Below are 23,899 nucleotides of genomic sequence, written 5' to 3' on the forward strand. Positions count from 1 at the left end.
ATCACGACATCCACTCTCTTTGAACCTGCACATCCTCCGGTATGTGCCAAAATCCTAGTTGTCACCGGATTCTGAGTCCTCCTCATCCTCTGCAACGTTTATCTTCCATATCTTCCTGGCTGGCCCCTGTATCAGGACCACTATTTTCTTCCAATTCTGGCAACTCATAGGTAGTAGATTCCCACCTTTTGAATAATTTGATTCTTTTCCCTGCTACTGGAAGTTTGATGAATGTCCCATCCAGCACATTTAATGCATAAGTAGCATTATCAAACACTTGTCTTACCACATAGGGTCCAAACTATCTTTTGGAAACTTTACGTATGGCACTATGCTGGTTATCTAAACTGCTATCATAAACCAATACCCAATCCCCATTTTGTTTGGTTCTTGGTCTCAGTCTATGTTTTTTGTCAAACCGTTTCTTGTTCTGTATCCTAGTTGCCCTTAACTTTGCAGTTGCTGCCTCTATGTCTTCTGTCTTTCTTTCCAACTGTCTAATGCGTAAGGCCAACAACTCCTCTCGATTCAACTCCTCCCAAGGTAACACACTCCATGTGACTGTCATCTCTTCTATCGGCATGATAGGTTTTTGACCATACATAAATTCTGCAGGCATATATCCTGTAACAGCACTATGAGTTGTTCTGTCGGCCCACAAAGCATAAGGGAGCAATTGTGGCCACTCTTTTACCTCCTCTTCACATGCTTTTGCCAATGCCTTCAATAGGTGGGTGACCTCTTTCACTTTTTCCATTTCCTTCAAGGTTATAGGCTGAAGTTAAAGCAAGCTCTATCCCCAACCGTGCAAAGAAATCATGAGCTTTATCTGCATCCAACTCACCCCTATCTGCTGTAATTTTTCCCACACAGCCATACAGACAAAAGATCTCTTCTAAGAGAAAAGTACACACAGCATTTGTTATCTTAGTACGTAAAGCTTTCCCTTCCACTTGATTAGTCAAGTCTTCACAAGCAAGCACAAGATACCTCATTTGCTAAAGACTTGTAGGCATTGTGACCAAATCCACCATCCACTTAAAATGAAGAGACAATGGATATGTGGGTTGCAATCCATCCCGATGTCTCACAGATGAATACATTTGACATGTCGTACATGTTTCCACAAAGTGAGTAACATCCTTATACATACCCTGCTACCAATATCTTTCTTTGATCTTTGTAAAAGTACCCCAAACACCTCTATGACCAGTCCACAAGCTTTCATGAAATTCTTGCATTACTTTTACTTGTGAAGCTCTGCCACCCAAAACTCGCAATGGCATACCTTGTTTCTTTTTAGCATGTTTCCATAAGTATCAATCTTTTAAAATAAACCCATACGCTTTCCTCTTGATTTTCTTAAACTCCTCATCTGATCATTCATCTCTCTTTGTTAATGTACTGAGGTATTGACCAATTCTCAGCCACTCTCCTGTATATTTGTCTTCCAGAAACACTTCTACACAAGATACAAAACATCTAAAGTGTCTTCTCTTTGTTGTCCAAGCTTCTGTTAATGTTGTAGCAACACCTTGCATTGCTAAATTCACTCTTGCAATATCATTTTCAGCCATAAGAAAGTCATCTTCTTCTTCCTCATCCATCATCCCATCTTCATTCTCATAATGCGCTCGAGATAACATGTCTGCCACTGGGTTATCTCTTCCTGCAATATGCTGAAGTTCAGGGTTCAAAGATTTGAGGTATGCAATCCACTGGAGCATAGCAATGTCTGGAGTAGCACAACTAGTAATCATACCCAATACCGGCAAACAATCAGTCTCAATGACTACATGAGCACCTATAAAATACTCCTTATCACATTTAAGGGCTGTCACAATTCCCCATAATTCTCTTTTAACCTGTGGATATCTTCTTTGTCGTTCAGTCAATACTTTAGCACCAAAGCGAATTGCATATCTTTGTCCTTCCTCATCATCTTGCCCAATTGCCCATCCAATCCCGATTGGGCTTGTATCAACAGTAATAATGATAGGCTTTCCATGTGTATAGTCAGCCTCTCTGAATGTAGGAGCAGATTTTAAGAGTTGCTTCAATTTCTTCATTGCTTTCTGATGCTTCCTTTCCCAATGAAATTTTTGACATTTCCTTAGAAGCTGATAAAGAGCATCGGCTACATGTGCAAAGTGAGGGATCCATATCAGATAAAACACACATGCACCCAAGAATCTACGCACCTCTGATACATTTGTGCATACATCTTGCATTCTATCAATCCCATCTATTTTTGCTGGTGATGGCCTTCGTTCATAAGGCCCACACATATGCCCAACAATCAAAACCTCTTCAACTCCAAAGACAGACTTTTGTCCAGAAAGAGTTAAATGCACCTCTTCTAGATGTGTCCAAATCCTCTCACAATCCACAATATGGTCTGCAACAAACTGTCTGCATCCATGAGCATCCATCTCTTCATTCTTTTTATCGACTGCACACCCTTTGATCGGAACATCATCCAAGAAGGTCATAGTCAATTGTGGTATAAAATCCCTGAGTACCCTATTTATAGCATTTGTCATGTGTGCCACTGAGTTTGTTGCACCTTGTGGGAGAGTACACATCCGTACTAACCCCAAAGGAGTCTTCATGGTTGTGATATCCCTGCTTTCAATTGCAAGCTTAAATTGATCATAACCCGAGTAAGATCACCCAAAGAATAGATCGCTCTGCCTGCAAAAGCCTCTGCAAATTCATCAACCACAGGACCTGCACCCACATTTCTTATGGTCACTTTATTGACCGGTTGCATGTCTTGAATAAATCTCAAAGCCCCATTTTTTTTGGGCACAGTAAACCAACGATTTGAGTACGGGGCTGAAGAAGGCTCCAAGATCTTCATGCGAATCTTTTCATTTAGCAAATCCATCAGCTTTGGTAAGTAAGCTTTAGGCACTGGAATAGGCCTCAAGTTCCATGGTACATGTGGCACAGTAAATATGACCGTAGGAGAGTCAACATTTGGATTCACACAACCTATTTCACTTGGCTGAAACGCAAATGCCTTCCCATGTCTAGCCAACATCCACATAAAACAGTCTCTCTCAGTAGGCAAAAGAAACCCTTTTGCACTAACTTTCAATTCCTGTAATGTTTCAGATGTAAACTGATGACCTATATCTTTAGGATCCCGTAAGCTTGGCTGCCTTGACACTTTTTCATACATACCCTCACTCTCTGGTGGAAGTGGCAAAGCAATTGGTTTCACCTTTTTGTCAACTGTCTTATACTTTGTCTCACAAGTGCTTCAGCCCATTGTAATCCATCCTGCTGAGCAAACAATGCTATAACATCATACATATCCAAAGAGCATACTGACAACACTCTGTTTTCAGCCTCATTTTCTGTATGTATAGTTGCTGAAATTTCAGCCAGTGTCAGTAATATTCAGCCCCGCATTATAGTAGTGCTTAATGAAAATAGGTCTTTGAATTCCCTTGCATTTGGAACCAAAGGAGACTCTCGAAGCGTATCTCGATTTTTAGGATGATTAACAGAAACAGTAAGAAATTGAACTGCTTTTCTCCCATCCTTGCTTCTAACTCTTGCATAAGTAGAACCATCATCAAGCACCTTTGTTTCCATACGCACACCTGTAATATAGGGCTGTCCCAAAATCACTGCATATGAGAAATTATCTTGCACAAAGAAGTGTTGCTCTTCCTGTACATCACCAATCGTCACTTTTACATTAGGACATGCAGCATAGAGCTCCCCTGAAGAATTATTTGCAGCCCTCATTCGCCAACCATGATCAGTGTCTATAGGCCATGCACCATTTTCATACAATCCCCGCTCAATGACATTTATCTTAGACCCATGGTCAAGTAAAGCAACACAAGGAGTTTCACGTTCCCCTATTTTCACTACCATTTCAGTGGTAGCTCTACCCCAATGATTTCTTGTGTAGTGACTTCAAGCAATAAATCCTAGAGTCTCTTCTCCATATTGTTGCATTTGCCTTACTCCACCATGCATATTTCTACAAGACAATGCATTTTCAGCCACTTTCTTCTCTTTTCCACATGCTGTCCATTGATTAGTAGCATCCTGCATAGACAATCCTGTACTTACTTCATGCTCATATTCAGCCCGAATGCCCAACAAATCAGTTTCCTCTTCAAATTGCACCAATGCACTAGTGGTATCACCAAGAAACTGACGCTTCCTTTTAATTATGTCAATGATCTTATCATGAAATTCTTGCTTGGCAATGCCAAGCACATCTCCCAAGGTAAATTCTGCCCGACTGTTTAAGATCCGTTCTTCAAGAACCTTCTTAAGATCTGTGGCTGTCTCAATGTCAGATTACAACTTATGTCCTGGCTGCTTTCCCTTCTTTTTGCCCTCTTGTTTGTTATCCTGTTTTTGCTCTTGACTGACCTCTTCCATAACATGCTCGGGAGGTGGCTGATTTGCAGCTTTAGGCCGATCCACACTTCTTCTTGTCATTCTTTTAGATGTCCCTGCAATATCTTCATCTCTTTTTTGTTTTTCTTCCACAAGTATATCCGTATTTTGTACCTTTGCTAAATATGTATACACTGAATATGCATCTACCGGTGATTCCCAACCAGTTATGCCACGAAGGTCTTGCCCTGCACAAGACATTTCACTATCAGTGACATTTTTTCTTTTTAGCTGCATGTAAAGCATGTGTCCATATTTCAGCCTTTGGACCAACCATCACTTGGCCATGCATTCTATCCAACTGTAAACCAAAAGTAGAAGCATGTACCGCAACATAAGCATTTCGGACAGCCAAGTCTTCCAACAACTTCTGCATACCTCCCTTTCCAAAATTCAAAGCAAGAGGCAATCCCGTTTCTTGTGTATGGATCTTGCCATCTTTTTAAAAGATAAGCTGTCGTGCCAAGGTCTCTTGATAGGCAGCACAATCCTTTCTCTCGTGCTGCAAATTGTCACACCACATACGTCTTTTTCCAGGCTTAGGGGCTGCTGCCCGTCCCCTTTCCTCTTGTCCTTTTTTGTCCAATTTTGCAACCTTCAATTGAAGATCCCGCATACCTTTGACCAATTCATCTAAGACATCTTCCCTAATAGAGGGAACAATAGCAGGTACAGCCATAGGGTTAGCCACAAAAGTAGGTGGCTTACTGGATACATCAACTGTCTTGCCAGTAACAGTGGGCAAGCTAGAGACATGCAATCTTTCTCTTCTTCTATGCTTCCTCACAAGTGAAGTAACAGCTTCCTTGACATGTCTCCACTCTGTTTTCAAACCTGTCTCTGTAGTCTGATTCTCCAGCAAATCATCAAGCTTCTCTTGAAGCTCAGGATCAGTTGCCTGTAGAAACAATTCAATTTTCTAACTTGCAAGAGCTTGATGTTCTGCGAGATCCAACCACTCAAATCGACTTTCAAATTCTCTTAACAATTCTGTAGCCACGAGACCCTTATTGGGTTGTATAACCCACTCCTGAAAAGTCTTGTGCGCAATCAAATTGATATCCTCAATATAAAAATTTTCCCTGAGTGTCTTCTTGAAGGCTACCCAGTCTCCATCTTGCAAGTATAATTTAGTAATCCGTGCTTTCAGTTCATGAACAGTGACATGTACAAAATACCGGCTCCATGCAGATTGAGCCACCCCAAAGAATTCCATCTTCTGAGTATAGGTATATACATATGCAGATACATTCCTGCCATTGAATAGCTTCACCTCACGCTCAACTGCTTGCAAAGCATTCATTACAACACTTTCTGTTTGAGCTGAAGCTTGCATCACCTGTTGTTGTTGTTGTACCTGCATAAGCATATTCATATTTTACACCAACTGTTGCAAAACATCATTGGAGAATGTATTCGAAGATTCTCCCATCTTGTCTTTCCTTCTTTTGACGACCTTTCACGTCGGGTTCACCAATGTCGGAGGGGTTTTTGTCGAAAGGTCGAATCCACCGGGGATTAGAAGTAGATGGAAGTAGAGATAGGAGATGGAAGAGAAGATAGAGAATACCCAAGTGGTAAACACTACAAAGACCAATCACAATGAATTGAATCAATATGTATTGAAAGAACCTAGAATCTTTACACTACTCAGAAGCAATCTCTAGGCATTAGATCTCTTGGAGCTTCTTCGTAGAACAAAACGTGCATAAAAATTACAGCTCCTTCTCTACTGCTCGGAACCCAAATCTGATGGCTCCGTTGGCTCCGAAAGGGGGGTAAAACGCTAAGACATCTAGTCACGGATCTCCCAGATCACTCCTCTTTCTTTCAGTTCAATCTGTTCGCGATGCATGTGATTTTGTCAATCTGTCCTTCTTGTGAAAATTCCCTAATTGGCTAAAAAAGCAACTAGCTTTTTGCATGCCATCTTAATCTAGAAGCTTTTTTCTAACTTTTTCGGATTTTTACAATAAATAATATAAAAAATAGGCTAAAATTATCCAAAAATCTAGTATTTTCGAATAATCCATTCAACTCACACTAGTACTAATGGCTCAGATCACATTGACTCTCTAGATCAATAAAGAAGTCGGATGATGATGCATTTCATACTTTTTCACATTGTGTTCTCATAACATCATGACAGCGTCCCTTCTAAGAGAATTGCCAATTACATTGCGGTGCTACCTGAGGGGGGAAAGTTGCTACAGATAGAGGGAACAACTGGAGGGTGGTGGGAACAATGGCAGGGGGGGAGAGCTACTCGTTTGGCAGTGCGGGGGGGGAGGGGGATGTTGTATAACGTGAACGGATCCGAGATTACGAACAGAGGCAGCGCATTGGGGAGGGAATTTGTAGCAGAGGGTGGCCTAGCAGGGAGGGAGACAGCAGGGTGGGCGGGGGGACAGGGCGGCCGAATCTGTTGGAGCGAGGGAGAGATAGGACCAAATCCTTTGGATTGGGACTGGGCAAGATGTTGGGGCGGGACAAGGCGAAATGGCGGAGCGGGATCAATAACCCCCAAACCGCCCCTAGATCTAGGTTGGATGATAACATCCCAAGTGACCTTACCCCTCGTAGCACCACCGTATCCGCCTAACCAAATGAAGTTCTTGATGAGTCACTTCACTTGGCCAATGCATGACCTTGCTGCTTTGAAGAAATATCAATGCCTGCATGGTAGCCCAGGTATCTCACAAAAGTGCCATGGGTGACCCAAGTGAAATTTCTCATGTGGTTTCCAATCTACAGAGTATCACAAACCCAAAATCCATAGGATTTATGCCAGTGAATAAGAGCTCTTGAATCTATGCAAAAGACCTCCATTTGCAGCTACAAAGCCCTAAAATTCTCCTCATCCCCATTGAGGTAACAGATGTGTCATTTTCAAACTCTACATCTAGCAACTCCTCAAACTCTGGAATGGGAAATCTGATGCCTCGAATACTTGTATTCCTATCCCTCAGGAAGGAGCTCATAGCCTCTACAATAAATAAGAAAAGAAGAGGTGCTAAACAAGAAAAAAAGAGGTGCAAGCAGGCATCCCTATCTCATGACCTCTCAATACTGAATCTGGCACCTTTGGTCCCACCAATGAGGACTTGGTTGTGAGGTGATGAAAATAGAGCCGAAACACCTCTAATCCACTACTTTGGAAAACCCATCCTCATGATGGTACCCTATATAAAATCCCAATCAAATCTATCATAGGCATTCTTGAAATCGAGAAGCAAAACAATAAGATTTTGTATCGTAGATCATGCAAGAGCTCTAGATTCCCAAAAGGTGAAAATATTTTAAGGATGCTATGCTCCCGAGAAAAACAAATTTGGGTAGGATGAATGAGGTCTAGCATCAAGAGAGATAGTCTAAGGCTGATCATTTTGGTTAGGATTTTATGCATTTTTCCTAGAAAAGTGATTGGTCTCCACTAGGTGATCTCCAGTTTGTCTTCACTACCCTTTGAGATGAGGTGAATCAATCCCTTTGACATTCTTTCTGTTGAGATGTTTGCAATCACACCTACTTCAATCTCTTTGGAAGGATCAGTGAGGGCTCAGGACCAGAATCCCATAAGCATAGTAAGAGAAGTGCTACCATCCAATTTCCTATAAAGTATTGTACTTACTCTCTTTTATTTTTTTAAAAAAAATGTCATAGTACTTTTGTCTTTCAGTAAAGTCTCTGTGTCATTGTCAGTCTATACACAAGATTGTGTTTATGAGTCCAAGCTTCCATCTTGGAACCTAATTCACTTGTGTAACAATCAATCATGTTAGTGTCTTCATGAACTCGCTCTTTCTTTTCCAACTTCCATATCTTCCGCCTCAAGCCGTGTTCTAGATCCATGTTTTTACATGGTATCAGAGCCATGATGAGCATGGCATACATCGGTTCAGATCAATAAACTCCCCTTTCAGCATCTCTCCAACTCTGCTCAGCTCAAGTCCAACCAATGAGTTCATTTCCTTACTCTATCTTCACCAACCTTCCATGGCAGCCATAGCCAGGCAGTACCAACCTTGCTTGGAGCCCTTATATCTCCACATCTAGCCCATATCAGCTCATGGTTCCTTCCGGGGACTTGTTTCTCTACTCAAGGCGCTGGTTCTTAGCACCTCGGAGTGTAACATTGGCCATCAAATGCTTCAGCATTGCTGAAATTTTGTCACGTTGTCCAGAATTTCACCTGTGCTGATCGTATGCCTTGATCTCTCTCCACGCAACGTGATGTTGACCGCCATCATAGGGCATTGATAGCCCATGAAGTAAGCTTAATTTCTATTTAAAAAAAATTGGAAATGATGCACTACAACTCCTGCAATCTATGAAAAACCAGGCTGCCTTGCAAACCCTAATTGTGACTGCCATAGCCAAGAACTCAAAGCTTTATCTTTCCATTATTTTCTCTCTCCTGATACTCAAACCAAGCTTTTGCCACTTTGATCCATTGAATTTGAAGTTGTCTAGCACTTTGTTTAGCATCAAATCAAGGAGGGGAGATTTTGAAGGTCTCAAGCTTCGAGCCACAAGCATTAGTATCTCTTGATACTATTTATCTACTATCTTTTGGCACTTGTGCTTATCAAGTACACTTAAGATCAAGTCTTCTACTACTGAAATTTGAGAATTTTGAAGACTGATTTGGTGTTGATGCTCCAACTCCAATATGGGCAAGGACTCTCCGACAGTTCGCTTCAAAGAGGTTGGGTTTCACACCTTGCAGACCCGCATCAAGCTCATCCTAATGAAGAAGGGTCTTTGGGCCATCACCAGTGGCAAAGAGAAGAAGCCTCGTGATGCGGACCTTGTAGTCACTTGGCAAAAGAATGATGATAAGACTCAGGCCATTATCAAACTAGAGCTAGATGACAGTTATATCCACCATGTGGATAACTGTGATACTTCATAGGATACATGGAAGAGACTTGACACTTTGTTTGGTGCATAGTCTAAGTCATCAAAGTATGGTCTCTTGATTGAAATTTTTAGGCTTGAAGTCCAGCACATCACTTGCTACACATCTAAATTACAAGGAAGAACTTCTAACCCAGCTTGCAAGAATCAACATTAAAATAGAAGAAGATGTTTGCATTGGTGTTCTGCTCAAAATTTTGCCTCCTGAATATAATAATGTGTCAACAAATCTAATCAATATGCCAAACCCTGAGCTTGTTGATATCTAGGCATCACTGTTAGAGGAGGAAAAGAAGCTAAAAACTAAGGAAGAACCAATCACCTCTAGAGATGAACAAGCATTATATGTTAGCAACAGGTACAAAGGCAAGAAGGGCAGGCTTTTTTGTGACTTTTGCAAAAGAACCGGACACACCGAGAAGTTCTACTACGCCAGAAAGAGGTCCCAAAAGGCCTATCTAGTTGCTGTTAAAGAAGAAGAAGAAGACCACCAGGAGAAGGACAATCTCATCAGTCCTTCTATTCAGATAGACTTTTTAGCCTTGTATTGTCTAGCCCTAATGCTTCGGACAAGCTTAGAAATTTCTTATGTAGCCTTATACTACAACCTCTGTACACTTTGTGAGGCCCGGCCCCTGTTATAGCCTATGGATGTCCACTAAGTTTGTGGTACCCACACTTAGCCTTTTTTGCGACAGCTTCTCGTGTTTTGCCATGTCTATGGTGTGTCCACACTTTGTAGGTGTTGCTTTCACTAAAGCCTCTACACACTTTGTATTTCTGGTTGTGATTGAGGAGGGGTGTTGAGATGTTTGCAATCACATCTACTTCAGTCTCTTTGGAAGTAGCAATGAGGGCTCGGACTAGAATCCCATAAGCACAGTAAGAGAAGTGCTACCATCCAGTTTCCTATAAAGTATTGTACTTGCTCTCTTTTCTTATTTTTGAAAAAAAGAAAAAAGAAAAAAAAGTCATTGTACTTTTGTCTTTCAGTAAAGTCTCTGTGTCATTGTGAGTCTATGCACAAGATTGTGTTTATGAGTCCAAGCTTCCATCTTGGAACCTAATTCACTTATGTAACAGTCAGTCATGTCAGTGTCTTCATGAACGTACTCTTTCTCTTCAAATCTCCATAGCTTCCGCCTCAAGCCATATTTTAGATCCAAGGTTTTACACTTTCTAGCATATCTCCAAATGCCATGATCCCATGAAATGCTGCTAAAAGTCTATTTCTAATCATGTCCCAATAGCTCAAGAAGAAAGCATTGTTCAATCCATCATCCCCTAGTAGGCACTTCCCTCATGGTAGTGCTAGCAAGGCCTCCGCAATCTCCTCGTTTCAAAATGAGGCCATCAAATGTGTCCTCATGCTCTGTGACCACTCTCCTTGTACTTTGCCACACAATCTCTCTATCCCTCTCCAATCCTGGAGATCTTGTTGTCATGCCCAACAAAGCAGTGTAATCATCTATGGCCACTTGACCAACCTCTTGTGGCCCTTGGGGCAAGGGATCCATCTGCTCTTCTAAGTCGCCTAACACCCTGTCTAGAGTGTCTAGGACCTGTGGTGTGAAGAAAGAACTCTTTGTTCACCCCATCTCCTGCCTGTGTCCAACAAGAGGCTCTCAATGTTACTCACACTCTGATCTGGCCTCCTTCATGGCATCTATTTCCACTTTTGTTGCATACATCCTCTTTGCCACCCACCTACATCTTGGTTGTCTTTTCTCCTCCTTCGAGAAGTGCTGCCAATGAGTCTCTAGCAGCCCTCTCTTTCTCTAAGAGACCTTCCCTTCTGCTCCTAGCCTTCTCCTTAAGAAAGGAGCTCACCTCTTGCAAACTCTCATACAAGTCTCTAGCTTCCTTGCCCAATGAAAATGACTTGGCACTTCAAATCTTGGTAATATCCTCCCTCCATTCCTTGTTATAATACAAGTGTAGAGGAAATTTGATGCTGGTAGCTGTTCTTGTGGCTCCCTCCATAAGAACTAATTGCACCGATGTGTGATTTGATAAAGTGGTTCTTGGAAAAATATCGACTAGACCCCCCTTGTCACAAGCCTAGTCATCTATATAAAATTTGTCCAATTAGGAGAAGCTCTTGGCACACCAGCTGTCCTATGTCTTTTGGAGAACTGCAAAGAACTTGTAAGTCGTCGGAACTCTGCCATGAACCAAGGGTCTTGTCCTCTGATATGGAAGATAAAATCCTCCCAAGCTGCCCGTTCTCCTCCTCTGATAGTGTCTATGCATATACCCCTTCTATCCTCCAAGGCTTCGAGCATATTAAAATCCCCACCTACAATCTAGTGGTCAACATGAGGTGGAGACTAAGTAAGCATAGTCCAAAAAACTCTCCTCTCCCTCTCACTATTAGAGGCGTATAAGATCAGAAAGCCTATTAACACCTCCTCCACTCTCATAGATACCCAGCGTACTCTCCTTGCTATAAGGAAGACCCAATCCTGTATTGCTTGAAGCCTGTGCTTACCAACACAAAGGCATACTCTTGCTCGTATTTCGGAGGCTCCTACAGCAGGCGCCCAATATGTGAAACTTTGTCTAGGCAACAACTTCCGACTTCATGGGGAAATCCTCTCCTCCAAGAGGTGATGCTCTTGTAGCATAAGAAAATCCACTAATCCACCAACCAGTGCTCGATGGAGATCCTGTTTCATGAGGCTCCGTCCTTCGCAGAAAAGTCTTCCACCAAAGTCTTAAAAGTTCTTTTGTTAGAGAACTGTGAAGATTGAAGCCTTTATCCATTTTGGTAAATGTAGAAGTATGAATCTATTTGGTAACTTACATGTACTTAAGTTGTAAAATTTTCTGAGTAATATAACTAGCCACATTTTTCTTGGAAAAAGAAATCTATAACTTGGAACTCAAGAACTTTGGAGCAGGAGATTGTGCACAGACATGCCGTTAGGAATAGGAGCTGCTTCGGCTGAGAGGTAAGGGTATACCTGATGCGGTATGCTGATAACAGTTGGGATTAGTTACACACGCTTCATGATTTCTAGATGAGGCAATTTATTGATGTCTAGACCAACATGAAGTAATTAATCGGTAGTTCATACCTCTTGGTAGTGATGTATACTATTGAGACAAGGTAGTGTAACTTGATGAAGCTGGTATTTTAACTTTACTGAAAATTTTCATTTTTACTGACAGTTTTCTAAAATAGATGTCATGCCAAATAATGAGGAGAATTTCCGATTTATGCATACTCATGGTGTTTCTTCTTGTTTCAGCTTTTGTTTTATCGGGATTTCAGGCCTCGAGAGCCGCATGAATTAGAAGCTCATGAAACTTCATCAGACCATAAAACTGCTGATCGACCACAACTAGATTTGTCAAAAACTTCTATTCAGAAAAAAACACTAGACCCAAAGAAGTCTTTGGAGTGGTTGTGGGACTTTTGTTGTGATCTAACTGAAAGCCGGAATATCAGCTGCTTAGCTTGGAATAAAGTAAGCTATCTTCTTCCTTATTGTTCTACTACTTGGCATGGTGTTAAAGGAAAATTTGTAGCAAAATGGAACTTTACTGTATGGAATGGGAAAATACCTCCCTGGATTCAATATATGTAAAGAGTTGGAAATCAATTTGCAGGTAAGCAAAGACCTGTTGACTATAGGTTATGGTCAATTTGAATTTGGTTCTCAAAAAGATGGTCTTATAGGGTTCTGGTCACTAAAAAACCCTTGTCACCCCCATGCAACCATAGCTACAGCTTCTGGTGTCACAGCTCTAGATTTCTCCTCCACAAGTGCTAACTTACTTGCAGGTATGCTGCAGTTGACTTTCCTGTTCATTGTATGCTGTTTGAAAACAGACTCAGATTTTTGCAGTTCATTACTGGGCACCTTTGACTAATTGTTTATCAGTCACTTTTATCAATTTTATGATTTAGTAAAAGTAATACACGTGTTTAAAAAATGATGTATGTCAAAATGTTTTAGTAGTTGATTTGGCTTACAAATTAGTCCTTGCTGTTCATGTGTGGCTTAGCTCTTCTGCCAATGAAATCATTATTCAATCATCTAATCTGTTGTTTGAATCCATGTGTTTTCCTCCTTACCTTTCCAGTTGGTTTCTACAATGGAAACATTGCAATTTATGATGTCAGAAATCCAAAAGATCCAGAACCCATGGTTCAAAGTAGCCTCTCCACAGGGAATCACAAGGATCCTGTTTGGAAAGTGCAGTGGATAGATTCCAATTCAGAGCATGGGGAATCCCTTGTTTCTATATCAACTGATGGGAAGGTTATGCAGTGGTTTCTGAAAAAGGTCAAACCATTCATTTTCTATGATTCTACTACCACTTATGGTTATCTTGGTGTATGATGTGTAAGGGCAAATGCCCTGTGCATTCTTGAATGTCTTTTAATGGTTGAACATCAATGTTGTGTAGGAACTGGAATATGTAAATTTGATGACATTGAAACGAATTCCAAGCAATAGCAAAGGTGCCCAACCACAACCATTTATTTCACGTCGTGCAGCGGGGATGTGTTTTGACTTTTCTCCTCGTGATTCAAGGTAAACTAAAATGATGACCTGGATTTGTGTAAGATAAAAGAAAGCACAATTATTTCTTTTGTTGATTAAGTGTACTGCCATTGGCTGCAATGGCAGTATATATCTTGTAGGAACAGAAGAAGGTCGTATCCATAAATGCAGTAGATCATATAATGAGCAGTATCTTCAAACCTATGTAGGACATATTGGACCCGTCTTTCAGGTTGGCTGCATGAACTCCATTAATAAATATACATCAAGAACACAATAATTGATAGACATAACTGCCACATTGTAAAGGTGGTTGCCATAGGAGGGGATGTTAATTATATTCTGTTGGTCAAACGCACAATATATATTTCAACTCCCTTTAGGGGAACAGGTCAATCTGTGACTTCAGTCTTGCTATAGAGTGTTCATATTGTCTTTTGCTTTGTCAAGCAACTGGAATTAATAGACAAGTATTTGTCACTGTAGAAGTAACTTTAATATACTTAAAACTAACAATGAGCGCACAAATAAAAATCAAAACCATACATGAACCACAGGCTGATGCACAAGAGTGTTTGATATTATGGTCCAAAATGAACTTGAAAACATTTTAAATTGTCAATAAATGGAAGGTTGAATGCATCAAGAGGTAAGTTTGTATTTACATTGATCCCAAGTTATGATTGTAAAATAGATTCCAACTTACTAAGTGGTTGATATTCATTGATTTTTAATTCTCTCACAGGCAAAGTTACATCCTTTTAGCACAGAGAAAGAATCACACAACACATGAAATAACTGATTCTGTGGAGGGCTCTATACTTTTTTTTCTTTTCCCAATAGAATGTGGCTGATTATATTACTCAAAAAAACTGATTACAACAGAGTGTTCATGCTCAATAGAATAAACTGGAGCTGATGCAAAGTCACCACTACATCATGTATACAAGCCTCTCAAGGCAGTCTAGGGGGGATGGGGGCAAGAAGCCATGGGAGAGGGGTATATCGCCAAACAGAACTACTTGCCTGCATCACGAAGAATAGGCCTTGGCCACCCCAGGTACGCATGAAGTGACCACCGAGCTCTTGATGAGCCCTGGACTCGCCCTGCACCTGACCCCATTGGCCGCGGAGGGAGTGAATGATGGAGGTCCATAGCTCTGCTAAGGTCACAGGTGCTGAGAGTCTCTCACCGCCGAAGGCCACCTGGCAACACGCCTTCCAGATATGCCGTCCAGTAAGACTCCCTATGATCTCCCATCTCTCTGAGCGGTCTGCTGTGGACTCCAGTACCTGTTGGATAGGTAAAGCTTCCAGACCAACCATTGCGCATGACCCTTCCTCGATCATGAAGATTGTGTCTTGCATCCCGGCCTCATATAGAAGGTGATGGCCCTAGCTAAGTGCTTGCCAACAGAAAGCTCCCCATGAAATATACCTGAGGCTGGGGGCGATATGTTGAAGGATACGGCATGCTCCTCTCCACACCAGCTGCGCCTCCTCACAAGACCAAAGACAGTGCTTTGGGGTTTCTAGAAGCTGCTGTATGCAGCACTTGCAACCTCCCTCCTTCTGTATCTGGGCAAGCCAGCTTCCCACAGCCAATCCTCCATGTGCCACCAGCCATAAAAAATACGACACCCTCCTCGGCCTCAAGCTATCCCATAGGCGGCGCCAGAAGGTCCGTCCGAAGGGCTCCATGATGCTGTGCTCCGCCCAGTGCTTGTTGCGTGACGGCGCCCAGTCCATATCCTCCTGCATCAATACATGTCTGCCAATCCTGGCAGTGTATTCTAGGAATCTGGGTGGCTTTTTTGCAACCGCAGAGGCCTGCCATAGCCACTCTCCTGGATCCCACTCCAACTCATCAAGTGGTCTACCCTCCCAGATCCAAAGGCGCCACTCCTTGAGCTCCATCCAGAAAACATAGGGGTCTAGTCGCTAAGTCTTCCCCTGAAGACCCACCATCCGAATCCTCCTCCATGAAAGGGTGGCGATCCCCTCATCCTGTTGCCCTCTATCAAGGGTGAGACGTCCCCCCTCCTGAACAGCAAAGAAGGTCCCCTGGGGGGCGCCACCCACTCTACCTACCACCTGAAGAGGGATACCTGCTGGAGAGAACCTGGCTGGCCATACCTCCCTGGCCTCTATCGGTTCTCGTATCGAGGGGGCAAGTCCAGAGGTATTGCTGCGTCTATCTCTCCTCTCCTCAACTCCACTCCTCTCCTGCACCCTGATACTCGCTGTAGCACCTCCTTGTCTGCCATCCTGTACACCTCCCGCCATGTCCTGATGGAACGAGCTGGGCCGGCCTCCCACCTAGCCCACTGGATGTGGGGGTGCTCACCTATCTGTGCCCCTTCCCTATCTTTGACCTGGAGGTTCCAGATCATCGGCTGACGGTCTATTTCCTCCTGGCAACCCGGGGGGCTCTGGATTAGGGCCTTACGGAGGCCTTGCCACACGCGGAGTAGGCTCTGCCAGAAAGGTGATCTGGGCGGGGTAATCTGGGCTGAAGTGAAGATCCATCTCAGGGACGGCCTCCACTCCCCACCAAGCCTCGGTTTGCAGTCCTGAAGGCCCTCCTGCAGTAAGACCTTCCAGGTTTGCTCGCCTGGTATGAGACTGCGGACAACTAGCTTGCCCAAGAGGGCCATACTTTGATATTCTGGGTCTATGATCCCAAGCCCTCCCTCTGACCGATGTCGTATGATTGTTACCCACGCCACCTTGGCCCTGGAGTCTCTGGAGCCATCAGACCCTGACCAAAGGAAATTCCGCACCAGGCGGCGAAGCTGCCCTACGCACAATGAGGAGAAACACCAACACAAGGCGATGTACCAGGCCGTCGCTAGGAGGACCTGGTTAACCACCAGGGCTCGACTGGCTAGTGAGAGGCGAGCCGTGCTCCAGTAGGTCAGTTTTCTCCTAGTAGAGTCTAGAACAGGAAGAAACTGCTGGGCAGGAGTGATATTAAGTCCCACCTGGAACCCTAGGTATCGGATGGTCTGCCCTCTGCTCACCCATCTAAAACCCAAGTGGACTTCCCACTCCGTGCTGGAGTTCGGGTTTGTGAGGAAACCAACCGACTTTCGCCAGTTGATTTTTGCACCCACTACAACACAAAACACCTCAAGAGCCAACCTCATTCTTTCTAGCATCACCACGTCGTCCTCTATGTAGAGTCCTGTGTCGTCTGCGTACTCTGAGTCTAACAACTAAGTCTCCTCTCTCACTGGAAGTCGGAGGCCGCGTAGTCCACTCACACGTGACCTAAGGAAGTGGGGCATCGCCTCTACGAAGAGTAGGAACAAGTATCGGGCCAAGGGGCAGCCCTGTCGGACCGATCTCTCCAGTCGGACCTCCTCCCCTCGCCTTCCGTCTATGAGAACCTTGCTAGTGGCTGATTTGTACAAGCCGAAGACCCCACGAATCCAAGCGTGGGGAAATCCTAACTTCACCATGGTACCCTCTAGGAAATCCCAGTCCACCCTGTCGTATGCTTTCTCGAAGTCCAATAGTAGTACTGCCATTCTTTGCCCACTGTGCTGAGCCCACTCTGTCGCCTCAAAGAATGTAAATACATTGTCTAGGATGCTCCTAACCTAGACAAAGCCTGTCTGTGTGTCATGAATGATGTCTGGAAGCACATGGCTTAATCGTCTACCAATCATCTTTGCCAGAGCCTTATGGGCCACTGACAATAAGGTGATCGGTCTCCACTGGGATAGCTCCAACCGGTCTCCCCCTTTGGGGAGAAGACTGATAAGGCCTGCCAAGATCCTCCCTGGCATCTATCCTGAAGTGAATATCTCCTAGAAAGCCCTCAGTAGGGGATCCTTCACCACCTCCGAGTAGGTAGTGAAGAAGGCCTTAGAGAGGCCATCCTCCCCCGGGTATTTTTGCCCATTCTATGTATGGAAAGCCTCCTCTAGTTCCTTCTCTGTGAAGGGGACTAGGAGGGCGTGTCCTGTCTCCTCTGTGACGAGGGACGGAATGTGATCCCATACCTGCTGTCTGCATCTCTGTCCTCTAATTGACGTTGTCTCCTGCTGGAAGAGGCGTGTGTAATAGTCGGTGGCAATCTCCATCACCTCATTAGGGCTAGAACGGGTCCTCCCATACTGGTCCCTAAGGCTGCGTATCTGTTCTCCCGTGGTGCGGGGTTGGTGCACCTGGAAGAACTCCCTGCACATCGTGTCTCCCTTCTGCGCCCAAAAGGCGATTGAAGTGCGGAAAGAGAACTCTGAGCGCCTATCCTCTAGGCCAGCAATGGCTGTACGCACGCGCACCTCCTGTGCGTGGAGGATGGGGTCCCGTGGTGCCTCTTGCAACAATCTCTGCGTAGCTGCCAGGTCCCGCCAGAGTGCTCTCTCCTCCTCCCAGCACTACTGCTTGGCCTGTAGGGTTGCCTCTTGGCAAATTCTGCTTTACTCGGCTAGGACCTCTGCAACCTCCTCTGCTATCCTATCCCTCCTAACCCACTCTCTGGTCCAGATCTGCTCTATCTGTCTCGACACCTCCTCCCTCCTATAGATCGAGTCAGGGATCCGACAGGATCGTGTATCTAGGGCGGATGCTGGGGGATCAAATGCCAGGAGAACCGGGCAGTGATCGGATAGTGTGGTGCATGCCAATTGCTCAATCTGGCCTCTGCGAGAACCTCCCCACTCTCCCACATAAAACCTGTCCAACCGCTCCAGCAAGGCTCCGCCTAGCCGCCTGTAACCCCAAGAAAAGTCCAACCACCTCTCCCTCCTGTGGAAGGCAGGGTCTTTCTAGGCATCCCGTGCTCCGACTGCAAGCAAAAAAACCTCCCATGCCTCCTGCTCCTCCCCAGCCATGCCCTGGTAGTTTCTTCGTCTGCCCTGCTAGTCCTCCAAAGCCTCCAGATTGTTGAAATCTCCTCCAACAATCCAGGAATCCACCTCTGGGAGTCTACAATCTCCACCCAGAACCTGTTGCGTGCCCTAACCTTCGTAGGGGCATAGACATTGAGGACTCCAATACACGAGTCCCCAATATCCAGTCTGATCCATAGAGCCCTTCCTGCCACTATCGTCCCGTGGTCTCGTACACAGGTGGTGAGACTCGGGCCAATAGAGGTGCATACGTCTCCGCTCCTGCCGTGGGCACCTATGGCTTGCTCCCAATAAGTATGCGAGCTGCCCGGCAGTACCTTCCCAACCCGCTGAGCTTGGGCGAAGGTGAGCTTGTGCTCCTGCAGTAGCAAGATGTCTATCCGTCCGGCGAGGGCAGGCTGTAGCTCTTGCCGGACAATCAGCTTCCTCAAGCCACGCGCCCCACTGTAGTGGAGACTGTTCACATTCCAAGATGCAAGATGTAGGCTCATGGGTAAACCTGTGATTGACCGAATAGGCATCTGTTCCGTGTGGAAGCTGCAGATGAGGAAGAAAGACTGTGAAGTATGCTGGTACGTTTTGCCGCTGGTCTGGATGGTGAGCTCCAGTCCCCCATGGTGGCCCTCGGCCGGACCATAGGGGTGATAGATGCTCCAGGTGGTACTATCAATGCATCTATCAGCCATGCTGAAAACCGCGACTCTGTACACTGGTAGAAGCGGGCCGCTTGTGCCGGGGGCCGCTTGATCACGTCCCTCGGCGCTCCCCACTGTGGGGGGGCTCAAAAGATAATGCTCAAATGTGGGACGTCGGCGCCAACCCACCAGTTAATGTCCATCATGCAACTTGGCCACTCTTGTGCGAACAGTGCTAGTCCTTCATCTCCCATCCACTGGGAGATGTGATCTGCCACCTGACCTTTCAATTCCTCCTCAATCTGTATAGTCGTCCACTCTTCTGAGAAGGATGATTGAAAAAAAGAAAGCGTAGTTTGGTCCATCCGGTGGTGCAAGTAGGTGGACCTTACCCCTCCTTGACTTACGAACCACGAAGATCCCCACCTCTAGAGGTAGTGGAAACACTCCGCGCTCTGCAACTCGCAGGTAAAACCATGGTCCACTGCGAAAAAACTCTTGTGGCAGCAGCTGTGCCTGTCTCAGGAAAGTATGGCGGGTGGCAGGGGCAGATGAGCTAGTGGCTGTGTGGACGGGAGGGGACTGCTGGTGTGCAGAGGAGGTAGGTGTGTGTGGCTCATCACCTCCTGTGGGAGGAGGGGGAGTGGGTCTGGGGGGCTCACTTGACCTGGGTGCAGATCAGGGGGGGTGCTCGGTAGGGGGGGTGATGGGGGTGGAGTGGATCGAGCTATGGTGGGATGGCTAGAGATGCATGGTGGGTGTGGGGAGGGGGTGGTAGCCCTGGCAAGGGGGGGCTGTGGGCCAAGGTCAGTGGAGGGAGGGGGGGGTGGGGTGGGGGGGGCGTGGTGTGGGTGAGGGGCATGTGGGGGCTCTAGCGAGGTAGTCTGTGGCTCATGTGGAGAAAATGGGGGGGATCGATCCTGTCAGGTGGGGCGGATAGGGGGGGGCTGTGGAGTGCTCTGCCGAAAGGGGGGCGCTCGTTCGCCATCACCCTGCTGACGAGGCTAGGCCTGAGGGGTTGGCTGCGCCCCCCCTTGTCGTCTCCCTCTCTGTCGCCTCTGGACCCTTGTGAAACCGTCAGCGTCCACTTGCGGACCTATGGGCGGAGCCGCCTTGGCTCCAAACCTTGTACAGACTATTGCCTAATGCCCAAAGTCGTGGCAGCGCAAGCGTTGCCCTGGTTGCCCAGTCACAATGACCTGCTGCCTAAAGGAATGCCTGCCTGCCTCAATCTCTAGGAACTGTGGGATATTCTTGACCTTCTTCATTGCCACCCGTACCTTTGGGACCCCTACTGCTGTCACTGCATCCGCGAAGGACGCGGGAAGGACAATGCTGAAGAGCCTCCCAAAGTCTTCCACCAACTGGCGGTACTCAATTGCCAGGCCGGGGAAGAGGAGGGTGACTGGGTGCCGAAGAAACCTGTTGTGGAGTGCAAACGCCTCCACAGTGAAGCCACTGTACCAAGGGACCATGTATATGACCCCCTTCGTGGATGCATATGGTGAACTGGCGAGTAGTTCGCGAGCTGCGTCTGCCGAACTGAGGCGGACCATGAAGTACCCTTGGCCTAATAGGACCGCCTCCATGATCTCCGCCGTGCCGATGCTCAGCGTGGAGTGGAGCCAGTCCCGAAGCTGGGCCCTAGCTGGGGAATGCCCTACTACCTGACCATAAATTGTTGTTTCCATTAGCTCTAGCTCCTTAGCTCGGACGGCTAAGAGCTGCTCCTCAGAGAGGACTACGCGCAAGGTGTTCGACTAGGGGGCACTCGGTGAGTATGCCGGCGTCTGACCAAAGGTTTCCATTGCCCGTCCCTTCTGGGAGAACCTACCTATTGCGATGCTGTGCTGCTGAATGGGGAGTTGCTGCAGGGGGAGGGAGCAACTGGAGGGGAGGAGGAAAGGGGGGGGGGCACTCTGTTTTCAATGGCGGTGGTGTTGCAGCCTGATCGCGGGCCAAGCCTCCCGTCAAAGCGGCACTCGGGGGTTGGGGGGGAACGGCCAACCAGGGGGACAGCCAGGCAGGAGGGGGAAACGGCAGACAGGCGGCCGTTACACAACGTTGGGCGAGGGCGCGCGAATAGCACTGGGAGGCGTGAACAGTGATGGGACGGCCACGATCAGTCGGGGCGGGAGGCCAAACAGTCGGGCAGGGCGAGCGATCGGACAGCGGGCGGGCGATCGGACGGGCGATCAGTCGGATGGCGCGTAATCGGGGCGGGGGGACAGCAGCGCGACGTGACGGTTGAGCGTAAATGTGTGTTTCCGAGGGCTCTATAAATTAGCCCAAGTGATTACCTATAGTGAGGCATAATAGTCCCTGACATTTGGAGGACTTGTAACAGTATTTTCTGACTATCGCTGGAGTAAGCTATAAGGGTTTAATTGGATTTAAAAATCAAATGTAGTTGATACATACCATCCTACAACATTCGACCATAGAAGTCCCAATTGTAATTGTATGCCCTCAATGATTGTAGTGGTAACGAAATATGCCTGGAGGAAGAGATTGCAGCCCTCTTTGAAGGGACACTCACCCTCGCTGAAGGCAAGAGGGGGATACCTCTGAGTACCTTTGCAAAGGTCATGTCTCTCTCCAACATCTGGTCAAATAGGTGTCCAATCTCTGAAAGGAAAGGATCTAGGTATCATCGTAGCTAGGAAAGGTGGCAGTGCTGGCTTTCTCATCACCCACAGAGGAGTAATCTCTCCCCTGAACCCACCTATCAAAGAACGTCACTGAAATTCAAAGGCCTATCAGGCTATGCATGTCTCACTTGGGCTTGACAATGGGGCATTGATGGATTCTTATTCTTTCAAGAGTTTGAAGCCTTCTTATGGCTTAAGCTATCCCTCACATAGCCAGCATGTACTCTAGTTCCAAACTGTCTATACCTCCCCTCTCATTCCTATGAAAGCAAGAAGCAAAGAAGTGTTGATTTTATTAAAGAGCCTACAAGCTGTAGGCTATCATCTATGGCCAAAGTACATTTATGCAAGGCCTACGGCTTGTATGCTAATGAAAGGCACGAAGCTTCTAGTTGAATAGGTGGTACATTGTTTGTATGTGAACTAACTTATGACAGTATGTGATCTCCCTAACACGAGCAGAAGCAGGGTGGGTGGCAGGGAGATGATAGTGTCCAGTGGTGAAAAGGAGTGGAAGTGGCTGTAATGGGCAAAAAAGCTTGCAGACAGGTAGCAAGGTGACAGACATCCTTTGCATGCGGTGACACTGGTGGCAGGAAGAAGTGTAGGCAAAGGATAGGGTGGTGATGGATGGACAATGATACAATCCAAGGGATGGTTAACCTAGTTTTATGAGCCTGGGCATGATATTTTAGAGTGTTGCTAGTGTAAGGCTTCTGAACACAAAAAGAAGCAGGCTGGTTTGGCAGTTGCGAATGCTCGTAGTCGTGGAGGATGAGCTAGCATGCCTTGTAGAGGCTTTTGAGGATTATGTAAGAATGCAGATGTGAGAGAGGTAGATATGCAGAAGGCTGTGAATAAGAGGCGGGAGGGGCAGAGACTATACACATGGGGGAGGGCTGGTGAAAGCAGCACCGGTGAGGGGTGCCGAGATAATTGCCAGGGACGTGGTGGCAGCAGTGGTGGTTGGTGAATGTTTGTAGCATGGTGAGCAACTTCTAGCCACAAGGTTTTCACCAAAAACACTATCTAAACTCCCATTAATGTCTGACTTAATTATTGTTATCTGACTTGATATTGTGATACTGATAATATTTAGCTTGTATACCTATTTTATAGCACAAGTATGACTAGAACGTATTTAGTTTTTGGAATATGTCAAGTCAAATATGCATGAGACTGATTGTACCTATATCTTATGTACCTGGCACTTGTAGAAAGACGGTTGTGAAACACATGAAGTTTCTGGTCACAGTTACCATGTTTTTCAACCATGACTAATCTACCGCACCTACTTTACTTTACTTGGCAATCCAAAAACATAGCTGCCAATTTTCTAGTGGAATCCATAAACTTAGCTTTCCCAAAATTTCTAGTGGAATAGGCCAATTTTAGTTGAATCACATATGATGCACCTGCCAATATGTTGTATAAAGTTACTAGCAATAAAACATGAACCGTTGCAAGATTTCCCTAGTTATCAATCTTTCTTCTCACAATCCGCAAGGCTATCTTTAATCTGTGACTGAAAAATTCTCTACCATTTGTACTTGTCTCATCTTTTTCAATTTCCTTTGACTTTGATGTGTTGCAATTTAGTTCTATCATTTCTTCACAATTCATGCACTAAAGACCGTACAAAAGATAAAGACTTGTTGATACTGAAATTTTCCTTTGGCCACATTCATACCACCTGCACTGTTGCAAGTCTGCTATAACTTTGCAGTACCCTACTTGAGGGTAAAACACAGGTCTACCTTGAAAGCTCATTAATACACACTCATATGTTGTTTACACTTGTTTGTCAAAACATAGAGGTGATCATCTTGAAATTCTTTCCAACACTAGTAAATAGATATATGGTCTGTGTATATATGTTCGTG

At 45.5% G+C, this 23,899-nt stretch overlaps 1 protein-coding gene across 3 annotated transcripts in view; it reads left to right on the top strand.

Moving 5' to 3' along the window:
• LOC148026679 (uncharacterized) overlaps positions 1–23,899 on the top strand; it is a 107,423-nt gene that overhangs the window by 73,623 nt on the left and 9,901 nt on the right. For 2 of the 3 annotated variants that reach the window (XM_087691147.1, XM_087691148.1), the window contains 5 exons: positions 12,606–12,824; positions 12,967–13,141; positions 13,444–13,646; positions 13,771–13,898; positions 13,995–14,100. In XM_087691147.1, coding sequence (XP_087547273.1) covers positions 12,606–12,824; positions 12,967–13,141; positions 13,444–13,646; positions 13,771–13,898; positions 13,995–14,100 — 831 coding nt within the window. The remainder of the gene's footprint in view (positions 1–12,605; positions 12,825–12,966; positions 13,142–13,443; positions 13,647–13,770; positions 13,899–13,994; positions 14,101–23,899) is intronic. The other variant, XR_015692866.1, reaches the window with a different exon arrangement.

This window comes from Lygodium microphyllum, chromosome 13, assembly GCF_053477565.2.
Source record: "Lygodium microphyllum isolate KBCC chromosome 13, Lygodium_microphyllum_v1.1.10, whole genome shotgun sequence".
In the NCBI taxonomy this organism is placed as follows: Eukaryota; Viridiplantae; Streptophyta; class Polypodiopsida; order Schizaeales; family Lygodiaceae; genus Lygodium; species Lygodium microphyllum.